The sequence below is a fragment of the Trachurus trachurus genome, assembly GCF_905171665.1.
Source record: "Trachurus trachurus genome assembly, chromosome: 21".
NCBI classification, from domain to species: domain Eukaryota; kingdom Metazoa; phylum Chordata; class Actinopteri; order Carangiformes; family Carangidae; genus Trachurus; species Trachurus trachurus.
Window position 1 is genome coordinate 12644540 of NC_139899.1, and position 13970 is coordinate 12658509.

At 42.2% G+C, this 13970-nt stretch overlaps 1 protein-coding gene across 2 annotated transcripts; it reads left to right on the forward strand.

The window, feature by feature from the left end:
* The first annotated feature begins 3884 nt into the window (after positions 1-3884).
* znf148 (zinc finger protein 148) lies at positions 3885-13253 on the forward strand. 2 transcript variants are annotated; one of them, XM_083996249.1, is made up of 7 exons: positions 3885-3983; positions 5954-6327; positions 7282-7407; positions 7588-7711; positions 7861-7944; positions 8048-8166; positions 8446-13253. In XM_083996249.1, exons 2-7 carry the CDS (start codon positions 5977-5979, stop codon positions 10090-10092), a joined length of 2451 nt encoding a protein of 816 aa, XP_083852375.1. In that variant the 5' UTR covers positions 3885-3983; positions 5954-5976; the 3' UTR covers positions 10093-13253. The 2 variants fall into 2 exon arrangements, with proteins under 2 accessions (XP_083852375.1, XP_083852376.1); XM_083996250.1 differs by lacking the exon at positions 3885-3983 and adding an exon at positions 4544-4753.
* Positions 13254-13970: the final 717 nt, after the last annotated feature.

Sequence of the window (13970 nt, forward strand, 5' to 3'; positions counted from 1 at the left end):
TTCTGGAGCATGTCAGTGTTTAACCCCCTCCCACGCTGCCTCTCTCCCTCTCGCTGTCTCACACACACACACACAACAAACCGCACAAACGTACACAATTGCACAAACACTGCTTTTTTCCTTCATTCCACCTTTACACACACTCACACTGACAATCCAGGGCACTGGTTTAAACAGACAGACACAAACAGGAGCAGTTCTCACATACCTTTTTGCTCGCTTGCTCGCTCCCTTTTTTACATCATTACATGAGCCCAGAGAGTTGGAACTGTCATTTACAGCCGTGTGCGTGGGTATTTGTGTTTCTGAGTGTTCAGTAGTGACAGAGGCTAGATGCAAATCTAGTTATTTCTGACAGGAATCATTTTGTAGTCCGGTCAAAGAGGGCATCTGCCACCCCACCAGGCTCTCCTTTTCTCTGCAGGGCAGCACACACAACAGTTTTAGAGGCTGCAGGGTTTCTTCCTCGTGGCTGCATCTATTTGGGCTGCTTATGGACTTTTAAATACTAGACTTGCAGCTCAAAATAAGAAGGTTTAAAATTTTTAAGCTTAAATTTGCACTTTCTAGGTGAATTAGGGAAACGACTGGGTTGTCTAAATCCTCTGGGGTGTTTAGGAGGAAAACAGTGATGTGGTGTTTGGTGAAAATATGATACAGTAATAATACAGTTATTATCATTCAGCCCTCACTAATTGGATGAATTTTATAAAGGACTTTTATTTTTTTACAATCACAGAAGCCCATCCTCTGGTTATGTGAAGATGTTTGGTTTTAAAGATTCATAGAACTCTTAAGAAGATATTCTGAAATTAAAAAAGACAAACAGGGGTGTGATATGCACATCCCCTCAATGCATTCTTCTTAAATGTCCTGAAAACCCTTAAAAAGAAACATGTCCTTGTTGTGTCCTTCACATTCTCCACTTTAGAGTGTGCACAGTTTATTTCATTTTCCTGGTTTGGTGTTGCTGGAGATGAAAACAAATTGCTCTGGACCCGTGAAAAATGACAATCATATCTCATATGCTTAATAGCTTTATGGACCATGTGACAACATGTAGGCACCAGCGCCAACGTGCCTGCAATATTGAAAAGTCCTTCATTAAGTGGGGCTAGTGGTGGTCGTATGCTCTCTCTCTCCGTGTGTGTGTGTGTGTGTGTGTGTGTGTGTGTGTGTGTGTGTGTGTGTGTGTGTGTGTGTGTGCGTGCGTGCGTGCGTGCGTGCGTGCGTGCGTGCGTGCGTGCGTGCGTGCGTGCTTGGATGCGCGAAAGTAAATAAAAAAAACATTCGCCTAAACTAAGACTGGACCGAACATGTTGCAACAAGCTCTCAGAATGTCAAGGGGAATATAAATGCGCTATGCGTAAAAGCATTAGCGCGGTGTTCATGATAAGGACTCAAAAAACATGGCACAAAACAGATTAAGAATAAGACGCACAGGAGGCAATGGAGATAATCCTGTTATCTTGTTGGATGTTAAATGCCAATGTGGGAGCATCCTCAGAGACCACGATGAACTGAGCATGAACTAATGCTGCAGATATACGGAAGGAGGAGGAGGAAGAGGAGGATGAAGGGGGGCAAAACAATATTGGCAACCTCGAGTAAACACTGTTGTTCTTGACCTTATGGGACACCCTCGCCGTTTACCGCAATGTGGCCGCCTGTCTATTAATTGAGAGCCCTCACACACGCGCTCTTGCGTCGTCTTCCGTTTGACACCAGTTCGATATCCTTCTGATGACATTGTATCACCTTTGAGAATTCGCTGTCACTAATAACACCGGGTGTGTGTGATGGGCTGCGCGAGCCGGCGCTGACAGATGACCGCTGTTAAGTTACAGAGGAGAATTTGGGGCACTGCTCATTTAGGGGTTTCGGACACCGGTGGAGACGCACGCCGGTCATCACCTTCTAACCGGAGCGCATTTAACATTACGCACAACGGGACTGTGCGCGTGTACACACACACAAACACATGAGAGAGAGAGGAAGAGAGAGGGAGAGACGCACACAGCCACAGATAACCCAGAAACACGCACACACAACAAGAAAGACTAGACAAAAGGAAGACAGGCAGACTTACGGGATGACCCTGGGCTCTGCGGGCTTCTCCGTGCGCCCCATTGTGAAATTCCCGTTATTCCCGTTTTAACGGAGTCCTCAAATGCCGTGGTCGCAGTCCACGTCTCTGCAAATGTACCAGAGGATCACATAGAGAATGAGGAGTATGGCGAAGATGAAAAGCGCTACTAGGATGGCCTTTGTCACCGGAGAGATGAGCGACTGCATGTCAGGAGCAGAGCCGGGCAGAGCGGCGTGGGGCTCCGCGTCCGTCCGTCCTCAGTCTGCTGTCTCTCTCGCTCTGCTCCTCTCCTCTCCTCCGCTCCGGTGGCAACTGTTGAGGACGAAGCCCGGGGCTTTGACGTGCGCGAACTCACACATTTAGAGCCTGACGCACATGCACACGCACTCCGCGCCGCGAATATATGCCGGCGACCCAGGCGCGCCGCGCAACGCGTGGGGGTCTTCCCTTGCTTATAGAAGCGGACGCAAGAGTGGGCTGTCAGTTCCCCGTGTCCACTCTTCCTGACTGTCTGTCGCACATCAGAAGAGACAGAGACGGAGAAGACACGAGCGATGACCACTCACTCTTTCCCTCAAACAAGACTGCTCTACAAAAACAAATTCAGCAGGTGGAGGTTTAGGTGAATTCATACAGAGACGTTTCTAGACACAGAATTGCGCGCCGAGCTGCTGCACTTGTCGGCAAACAGGTTGATTAGTATTCCCCACGCCGGAGAGTGTGCGTGTAGCCTGCGTGTGTGTGTGTGTGTGTGTGTGTGTGTGTGTGTGTGTGTGTGTGTGTGTGTGTGTGTGTGTGTGTGTGTGTGTGTGTGTGTGTGTGTGTGTGTGTGTGTGTGTGTGTGTGTGTGTGTGACAGGCTATCATCTTATCACGACCCTCAGCATCCCTTCTGTGGTAAACCTGTCAGATGAATGGATTAATGGGATAGATAAATCCAGATGGTTATTTCTTTAAACCCGTTTCTACTTGATGCTCCATTTATTGCTGTTTTACATTACTATTAGCCTACAAGGTGCGCATCCTGTGAAGCTTAAAGTCGCCCTAACGTATCTTTAGAAATATTTAATCCTATGGTAGCCTAATCCAATAATAAAGGATGGTCAAAATGACATGGAAAACAGTTAAATCGCGCAGTAGGATATTGACCGTCCTAGACAGCAGACTAGGCTGCTGTAGGCAATATGACAAGGTCATAAATGAAAGAGTTTGAGTCGTCCCTTTTTTGTTATTTGTTTGTCTGGTCTTTATTGGATTAGGAAACTAAAAAATTACCTTTGTTTTTGTAGTTTCACCTTGGCAAGAAAACCCATAAGAAGCTGCAGCCGGAAATACAAACACCCCAGAGCATGACACTATGAAACAGATTTGTCATGGAACCTTTAACACACACACACACACACACACACACACACACACACACACACACACACACACACACACACACACACACACAGGCTTTTAATTTCCGATTGGATTCTATCAGATTATCACAAATCATTGTCTATTTAGGCTAACCACTGTGCTTGCTATTAATAGACATAAACAACGCACTGCCCGGTGAAATCACGGGTGAAATACTTATTTTTAAGTGTCTGTATCAAAAAGGCTAAAATATTATGACAATTTGCCTAATGATGAAAATGTCTTAACACAATCGCTGGGACACTATTGTGCAAGAACATTTATAGAGTGAACATGAGCAGCAACAGGAATCGGGAGCGCACTGTTCACCTCAACAACCATAGGCTACTCCACCACTAGATGGCGACAAATAGAAATCTTCACCCCCTTCACGAAATGTGATGGTGTATTTGATTATTCCGCGCACCATCATTACACTGTAGTCTTGTATAACAATCATGACAGCTAAACTGGCGTAAGACGCGCAGCAGGTAAGAATAAAACGACGCAGCTGTTACAGTTGGCACATCAGTTGCGCGACACCGAGGCGCGCGTTTATTGTTTGACATAGCAGCGAGCTGGCTTGGCTAGTTAGCGGACGTTAGCTCTACTAGCAGGCAGTTGCAGTGTGGGCCTATGGAGCTGTGGCTGAGGAAGCTGGAGGCGCTAGCAATGAAGCGCACCACTAACGCCGCTGACAAGTTTGGTCAAATGTGCAAAATAAAGTTCTGTATTATGTCATGTCTGTCGTTTAACGAGAGTTAGAATTGATTGTCGAATGGTGCATGTGAGTGGACACGTCTGTCGCTGTGAATATGCGGTGTCAACTGATTATTATTACAGCCAAAGACACTGATCAATGTTGGCAGCCACTTGCTAATAGCTCGCTAACTAGCCTCCAATAGGCCGCCGATGTTTGTCAAGCGAGTGCAAGAGAGCAGAACTTCCTGTCGCGGCTTTCAAAGTAAAGTTTTCTGTGGTGTACTAGTGTCAGTTCTTCGGCTCTGTCGTTAGTGTAGTTCTACTGAAATATGAAATTATGTATTAAATGTATTTCTCTTACCATTGTGAGCAATAAGTGCGTAGTATCACACATTTGTGTTTGGACGAGCTTTTACTTTGAAGGCAGACTGCTGTCTCTTCCTACGTCCCTGCAGCAGTTTCGTTTCAAACGTGATGTAGTTCAACGTTAGCAGCTTTGACAACCGCGGCTAGCTAGCTGCTTAGCAGGAGATTTAACCCACTTAACCTAAGTGACACAGTGAGTGTGTTTACATATGGGGCTTAGTGGTTGTTGGTGTGTGTGTTTTAACTGTGACAGATACGTAACCTGCTCTGCTACCTCTCGGGTCACTGTAGTAAGCTACAATACAAACCTGTTCCCAAACGGTCCACAAGTGCTAGGTTAGCTTGCGTTATCGCATAAGATCGAGTGATTGCTAGTTAACTAATTAGGTGTTGCTCAAGTGTAACGCTAAGTAAACGCAGCGCCGTTGTAGTGTTGCAGTATAAAACGCACAGCTGGCTAACTGTTCTTTCGGTTCCTGAAATATGCCGCTGTGTATGTAGACTGACATTTAGCCTTGTTTGTAAGAATATTAAATAATATAAACGGCCTGGCTCATAACAACGTTAACTTGTGCAAATGACTTTAAATATTGTACAACACGGGGCTGTGAAATCAGCACATCGCTTCTGTAAATTGTCAACCCACCGAGTTGCCTCACAGCTGCTTGCTATCACTTGACACACTGTACAGTACATTTTGTAAGGTAAGATCACAGCTGACCCAGTTTAAGTTGACACTGTATCACTGAGAGGAGACATTGTTTGGGAAGCAAACTTGGGACTGAGAGGTAGTAACTACAGGTTTAAGCTACTTCTTCTTCTAATCAAGGAAGTCATATTCTTAATGGCTAATCCTATATGTACAATCAGTCAATAAACCGACGAGACTCAGTGGAAGTGGAAATATGCACCATATTTAAAACAGCAGAGTATATCTTCCAGATTAGGGTCAAACTTGTGCATCCCTGAGCAACACTGGGCATCACACTGTAAGAATAGGCTAGGTGCTACTTGGAATGATTGAGTAATGTCTACAAATCTGAAAAGGAGGGTGAATTGTGGTCTGTGTGGAAATATAAATATTAGCTTAGCCATCCTAGTTACAATTCTGTGTGCAATCTTGGTGAATTTATGGACAAATATATGGGTTAGGTATTGGTTGTAGTAACATAATGTTGTCCACAGTGACTTGTAGTTCACTTCTTTGCCTTTTTTACATCAAGGACTACAATTTAAATATGGTCTTCATTTTGTTTTCATATTTGTTATGCAAGATATTTTTGCAGCTCCCTGTGCATCAATGTCTTCACTCTTAATATCAATTACTGTAAAGCAATATGTATGACATTTAGCCTGCCAACATTGCCTCTGTGTCTCTCTCTTTCTTCTACAGTCTCAAGAACAACTCTATGTAAGATGAACGCTGAGGACAAGCTGGAGGGTATGCTGCTGAAGTGCAGCAGTGGAGGAATAGATGGAGGAGGAAGAGTGCTGCCCGGTGGAGGTGGACTGGTGGTGATGACCCTAGGGGATCGATCATTGGTGAACCACCCCCTCTTGGCTGAGGATGACGACGACGAAGACGACGACGAGGATTTGACTGGGAGCTCGCTGGTTACTCATGACCTGGTCCCTCCGGAGCAGCTGATGATGCAGGAGGAGATGACAAAGAACGGTGGAGGAGGTGAAGAGGAGGGAGGAGGCGAGGTGGGAGTGCATTTCCCCCTAAAACTCACCAACAGGTTGCCCTGCTTGCTTCAAATGCCAGTGAGTTCATGCTGTTTATTGAAGTAGTGGACGTATTGATAAGACTGTTTGTGCTATGGACAGTTTCTATATGTAGGGATTGTCATGCCCCATCTCTGGGCTTTCAAATGTGAACTTCAGAATATGTCTTTCACTGAAAGTGTAAACATTGAGGATAATCTAAGTCAATGAATATTATCAGATTTTAAGCAATATCCAGCAGGATATTTACTTAAAGGTGTTCAGAAATGGCCGTTTGCCCTGTTTGTCGCGCCTCCGTCTACGAGTTTCCACAAGTTGCCGCACGAGTTTAAGGAAAACGAATTTGATTGGTCGTTATCGAGCGGGCAGGATATTCAATGTTTGGGACGAGACCGAGCTCGGTGTGTTTGTGTGTCTCAGACATTTGAGGATGACGGATGACGGATCCAATATCAGTGGCTGATGAATCGTGAGCAAAGTGACACATAATTCGTGCACCTGCATTATCCAATGCGAAAAAAACGTCCCCACTTTCATCCCGGATTTACACGAAAATATAATTTTGCACAAAATTTGGGCTACATCGTCTGATAGATGAGTTATTACACTAATGTTAAGACCCACCCCCATGGCTCAAATTCAATTTTCTTTTCTGAACACCTTTAAATCTTGGACAGTGGCAACATTTTTTAAACGGGGGGAGTCTGCAGTTACTCTCAGACGGACTGCCAGATGTAATCTCTTAGCATGTCCTTGGTCTTTTAGGGCCAGAGGTTTCCCTCTATTCTGCTGTGCCTTCCACAGGAGGGTCATCCTTAGATTTTTAAATTGTGGAGGAGCAGCTGGTAAATGGTTGGCTCACATGGGTTGATTATCATCTGCTTGCCCTATTGCACCTCCCTGTCCTGGATAAACTGTTGGATAAGTGGACAGGCTTTAAACTAGGTCATGTCATGTTAAATATCTTGCTTATCTATGGTCCTGCTTTCACAGTTGAGCATCAAGCAGGAACTGAAGCTGTCTGATCCAGCAGTCCAGATAAAGAAGGACAAGAAAGCAGTGAAGGACCTGATGGTGTGTCCCAAGAAGAAGAAAAGGAAACAGCGCTCACCAGCAAAGGTGCAAGTCAGGACACTTTTGAAAGAAATTTAATGTGGATTACCTGTCACCTTTATCAAAGCAAAGATTTGTGTGTGTGATTGAGAATGCTGAGGATTTCATTACAAGTCTGATACATTTCAATTGAGACAACTGGTAGAGTGAAATGAATACTAATATCTGTCTTTATTCCTGTTGTAGATTCTCAGCATCAATGACGACGGATCACTGGGCATGCAAAATCCTAAGTGTCACGTCTGTGTCCACTGTAATGCAGCATTCAGAACCAACTACCATTTGCAGAGGCATGTCTTCATTCACACAGGTATGGATCACTCACTCAGTCATGTTGTCATTTGGCTGTAGATTGGTTATTTTACAAGGTGAGAAGTCCAGCTGAAAAACTGCAATGATAAATCTTATCTGAGATACAGTATCTTTACATATACTATGTGTATATTTTTCAAACTTCAGGTGAGAAGCCGTTTCAGTGCAGCCAGTGCGACATGCGCTTCATCCAGAAATATCTTCTACAAAGACACGAGAAGATCCATACTGGTGAGTAACGAATGCAATCAGGATTTGGCATGACTTTATGAATTATATTAGTCACAATAGAATCATCCTTGGCTCTTCCTTTTTTTTTTTTGTCTCTGTTCAGGTGAAAAGCCTTTTCGCTGTGATGAGTGTGGAATGAGGTTCATTCAGAAGTATCACATGGAGAGACACAAGAGAACTCACAGTGGAGAGAAGCCCTACCAATGTGACTTCTGTCACCAGGTATGTTGAGTAATGTTGATAAATCAGGTCTTATGAACAGCATAAGATATAAGGTGGTCATATTAGTGGTTCTTTGTATTAGTCAAAATGAATAACAAAATATAGACCCATCAGTACTCTCAGGAAGATAAAGTTTTATCAGATAATAGTTAAAAGATTTTCTGTGATGACAATGATTGAATTGAAAGTGCGTGAGTGTTTTCTTAATTTGTTTTAATTGCCTGAGCAAATATTTATTCCTACAATATTTAAAAGATGTGTTGTCTCTTTGATCCGCAGTACTTCTCCAGAACAGACCGGGTTTTAAAGCACAGACGAATGTGTCACGAGAACAGGGAAAGAAAGACCAATAAGGCTGCTGGTAAAGTTGGACCTTTGCGTGAAGCAGATTCCTTAGGCCTCCCCTTTCTTGCCAAAGAGTGTTCACTGCCTAAGAAAAAGCGCCAGAAGTGTGCAGACAAGAGTTCGGGCGCTGCCACTGCCCCCCAAAAAGAAGGGCACATTGTCACTGTCGCTGTCGAGAACGAGATGGACGAGAAGGGGGAGCAGAGACGGAATAAAATTGAAAGTCTACCTCTCTACGCTGTGTCCTCCAAAGTCAAACACGAGTACATCATCACGGACTACTCTGTGGAACTTCCTGAAGAAACACCCAGCCAACACCAAGAAGCAGAAGTGTCGTCGGAAGAGACGACCCCTCCTAAGCTGCTCCTGAAGAAGGTCACCAAACGCGGTGTTAAACAATCCAATGAACAAACCCCTCCCTGCCTGTCCACTTTGTCTTCCTTCGAGGAAAACAGTAAGGTTGCACAATATGCCTTTGAAATCGTGGACAAGCAAAGCCTGTTGGAAGTAGAAAGCAACACCGAACTCGAGTCAGTTGAAACTCTTCAAGGAGGACCAACGAAGCCGGCGGCCAGCAGCACGAACTACGACGACGCCATGCAGTTCCTCAAGAAGAAGCGTTACCTTCAGGCTGCTATGGCCAACAACAGTCGGGACTACGGCCTGAACACAAGCAGCATCTCCTCTCAGCCGTCTGTTACGCAAACTGTGGTGGGAACCGTCATCGACGAAACGGTCCCAGCCACCATCCTGGAGCCCCAGCCAATCAACACGGAGATTAAGTCGACTCACGACAAGAATGTGCTGCCAGATGAGGTTCTCCAGACTCTCTTAGATCATTACTCCAACAAAGCTAACGGGCAATCAGACATTTCTTTCAGCGTGGCCGACACAGAGGTGACATCGAGCATATCCATCAATTCTTCTGACGTTTCGGACAGCAGCCCCGTGGAGAGTCTCGGAGCCTCGAGCGCTCAGGGTCAGCCAGCTACTGAGAAAGTGAGCCTCTTACAAGAATACTCCAAGTTTCTCCAGCAAGCACTGGAGAGGACCAGCCAGAACGACAGCTACCTGACCAGCCAGAGCCTCAGCTTGGTCTCTGAAAACCCCACGTTAGCTGGACAGCCTCTGTTCTCCACAGAAAAACAGTTTCCTTCCCCCAGCAGGTTCAAATCAGGAATGAGCTCTCCGCTAAGGTCCACTTTAGAGAAACCTCACTTTGGATTGCTGGTTGGGGACTCTCAGCACTCGTTTTCATTTTCAGGTGATGACACCACCCCTCCCTCCGCGGTGTCTCCAGCTGAGGAAGACTTTCTGGAGCAGGTCTCGCCCTCCAAAAAGACAGACTCTTCACAGGGAATACTGCAGACTTTTCAGATAAGCTCCTTCGATCAGAACTTCAAATCTCATTTCCAGACATCGAGATCTGGGTCGTCGTCACAGTTTACCGTTGCCAACGGACAAGTAAGTCTCCGAGGACACAGCACAGACTTCTCAGAGTTCCCTTTAGTCAGAGTCACTGAGACCAGGTCTCAACTGAACTCCTCCCCTGATGTTTCATCCAGTGAAACATTTGGCTGAAGGGAAGGGGGTCAGAATTCATTTCTGTTAATAATTTCAGCTGCACTTTATCAACTGTTTCCTGTTTTGCCAAAACAAGTTTCATTGCAAGTATGTGCTTTTTCTCAAAGCGTTTTCTTCGACAACATATTCATGTCCTGTTTTTTGTTAAGTCTATAGCTTCACAGAAAGAAAATACTGAATATTGATACAACATAATTAGCATTTCCCCTTTAAAAAATGTAATTTTACAAGGGAATATTTCTTGCTCCAGAATGTACATTAAGAGATTAATGAAATATTCTCATACCATTGAAATGGAGTTTATTTGAATGTTCTTGTCAATCAGTTTGCCTTGCTAAGAAGATGATCAAATCACTCTTGCTGCTTCATGCAATATTTCCACTTATTCAAATGGAGGCCCTATTTATGTATGCCTTTTGCTCTTTCTGTGGCTGCCTCCCCTTGCTGTTTATCTGATAAAAAGTAAGTTTAATCCAGTGCCACTCTATCCCAGCCCTGCAACATACCTATCCCATGGCTAGCGCATTATAGATTCTTCACTATGTGTTGAAGTCACTTTAATCTCACCTAAAATAGGTGTTTCCTAATGAATGCTACAGAAAAGATTTCTCAGATGTCTGATCTGGAATCTAGGTTGTCTGGCTGGGCCTGATTTGCTTGCCAAAAAAGAAATTATAGTCCTTATTCATTAGCTGTTTAGCATTGTGTAGGGTAATGTATTCCCTCCGTGGCTGGATATCTTGGCACTGATTCTACAAATGTGACCCTAGTACAGAATAGTACAGGCTGTGTAACATTAAAAGCTGGGCTGTATTAGATTTAAAAGATTTTCTACCCCCAGAAGAGTTGGGTACCAACCTAACAGCTGCACACATGTAATGTAATGCACACACATGTAATGAGTGCAGGATAATCCCAATTTTCTAAGCAAAAGTGAGTTGTAGTAAAATTACTTAAAAGGATTGTGCTTTTATATTTGCACAACTTGCACATTCTTCACTACAAAGAATGTAGCACTTAATTTCACAGTGGAGGAGTTGCATTATACCTTCACCTAAAAGGCAACTTTTTGTTAAATGCGGTTTTTGACACTGACCACTTTAGATATACGGTAATCATTATGTCCGATTTGCTTACATATGAAATATTATTAAATATTATATTCAGTCACCTCTAGTGATGTAGTTCTATAGCTGCAGTTTGATTGCTGTTCCTCATGGAGGATGCACAGGTTTTTGGGGAACAAAAACAAAACCATGTGATCAGAACTCTTTGTCTTCATTGAAGATTTATCAAGGCTTTATTGTGAAATCAAAAGTACACAATGAAATCTATGCCCATGTTGTTTTAATTCCAGCCATTCCTCTTCTCATTCCTTGTATGTATTTCTTTTTACTCAGCCAATGCTCTAAGGCTACTTATTCAACTTGCACAATAACAGCAAACACATAAGCTATGAAACCTATTCAGTCTGTGATAGGTTGACATCTGGGAGTTTCATCTAATTTTCATATTTTCCCATCATATTATATTATTTTAGATTTAAAGCAAGAAATAGCACCATGTTTAATTCTCAACCTGCTATCTATGATTGGAAGGAGGTTGTGTTTTCATGTACTGTGCTACACAATGTCAGGACACAAACCGATGTTTTAGATACCTGTAGTTTTGATCATGATCACTTGTTTGCTAGAGTTTAGTCATAAGCCACATCTGTCCAGGTCAGTTAAATCAATGTGGATTTCAATGGTTGAGTGAGGTGTCCTCTGTACTTTATCACACTGTTGACTATTTTAGTATGCGTGTTGTCCTAGGTGCTATTGTGTTGAACACTGCGCTACCATTAAATTTCAGTTTGCTCCTCCCAAGCTCCCTCTTGTTACATTTCTACTGACAATCAGGGACAAACAGCACCCACAGTGATCATCAAAAACCTTATTTTTCCTCATTGAACATTCCCTCTAGAATGTATAGACAATATCCTGCTGTAAATACATTGTATATTTTTATGTTCTGAGAAGTACTGTTAGATCTTTGTGTCATTAGAAAGACAAGGCTTGTGCAAGAGACACTTTTTGTCAGTGGAAGGCACATTTATTAGTTTTCCAGCATTTATTAGATTGAACGATGAATCCTTTTCACATGCTGAAAAGATGTGGGTTTCTGAGGTTTGCATAGTATATTGCCACTGTTATCAGAAAAATTTACACTTCTTTTTTTTTTTTTTTTTTACAGTTTTATTGCTGATTGGTTAAAAAATATTTTTTTGTAACTTAATGCAGTTGATTGTGCATTGTGATGGGTTTACTGTAAACACCTGTAATGAAAAGCCTCCGGAAAAAGTTCACCTGAGTTTAATACTGCACCTGAAATCAGTCTTTTTGTTTATTTGTTTTTTCCCCCTTCCTTTCTTGTATCCAGTATTTTACTGTAACAGCTGTAAGCAGCTTGGATCCATGTCAGTTCAAACAGATTTTTGGTGGAATATTACATAAAGATACCGGCTCTGTGGTTGAAATGATCCTCTGTCAATCTGTTTCAATATAAGTGATTCTCAAAAGCACAGTGCAGATGAGTAAGTCTGCTTTGGTAAATTATATGCCATAAACCATTCATGGAGAGTTTTGAATTCAGTTGCGCATTTAAATGCAAAACTGATGGAGATTCATGAATTTTGTGGGCAGTACTTTTTCCTTTGAATTAACTATTGTCAGTAACCTGGCCATAAGTGTCCTTGTATAAGCTAGAGGAAAAAAAGTTTGTTTTGTGTAATAAAAAAAAAAGAAAAGAATAATAAAAAAAAAAAACAGAATTCTGAACTTTTTGATAAAAACTATTTTTGAAACATGTCATTTAAGGCACTGATATGTACAGTATATCATATGCAGTCACTATTGCTACCCTCATTTATCTCTGTGCAAGTCGTTTGTGTCAATATGTTTCAAATATGGATGAGAGGCCTCTTCTCGAGTGTGAACTCTAACTAGCATTTTCATACTTTTAAAGAACTTGATGAAGAAGCCTCACTGCCTCACTGTGGGGGTTGATCTTAAGTTAGACTGTAAGGTTTATTTGCATGGTCTCTAACTTGTTGGGTCGAGTGAACTTGTTTTATGAATTATGTGCAGCTTTAATTGTGATCAATTAATTTCAGTCAAGTAACCCATATGATTAGATTTTTTTGCAATATAATATGATTTGTAAACAATCAGATTAAATTGTTGTTTTGATTGTTGTGTCATGTCCTTATAAATAAAATAATTCACAGTACAGTATGTAACCGTGAATTGTTCTTGACATGTACCGCCATTCAGCTGTTTTTTGCCAGGTATGTGTCTTATCCTTGTATATTGATTTAGTTTTATTTTATTTTTTTATATTGTTGTCTGAGACTTGGTTGAGAAGGATTTGTTTAGAAAAAAAGGGCAAGCTCTGCCTCTTAGACTACACAGTGACATGTGTTTGACAGAACATCATATTTTGTGTGACAGTTGTAAATCCTATATTTATTTTTAGCAGGATGTTAAACAAAAAAAATGCAGCAAAAAGTACTTCTTTATATATATATACACACTAAGTATCTCACAGAAGTGAGTACACCCCTCACATTTTTGCATTTTTGTAAATATTTTATTATATCTTTTCATGGGACAACACTGAAGATATGACACTTTGATTAATTTGCTGTTCCATCAAAATATACAACTTCTCCAGTTCTCCACTACTACTACTACACTACCATTCAATGTTTGTACGTATATAAAAATAAAATCTGTTGAATCCACAAATATACTCAGGATTTGTCAGCAAGTCACTTTCTCTAGCACTGTAGTAGAGTATGGTTGGCTGACAGAAAAAAATGGCCTATAAATATC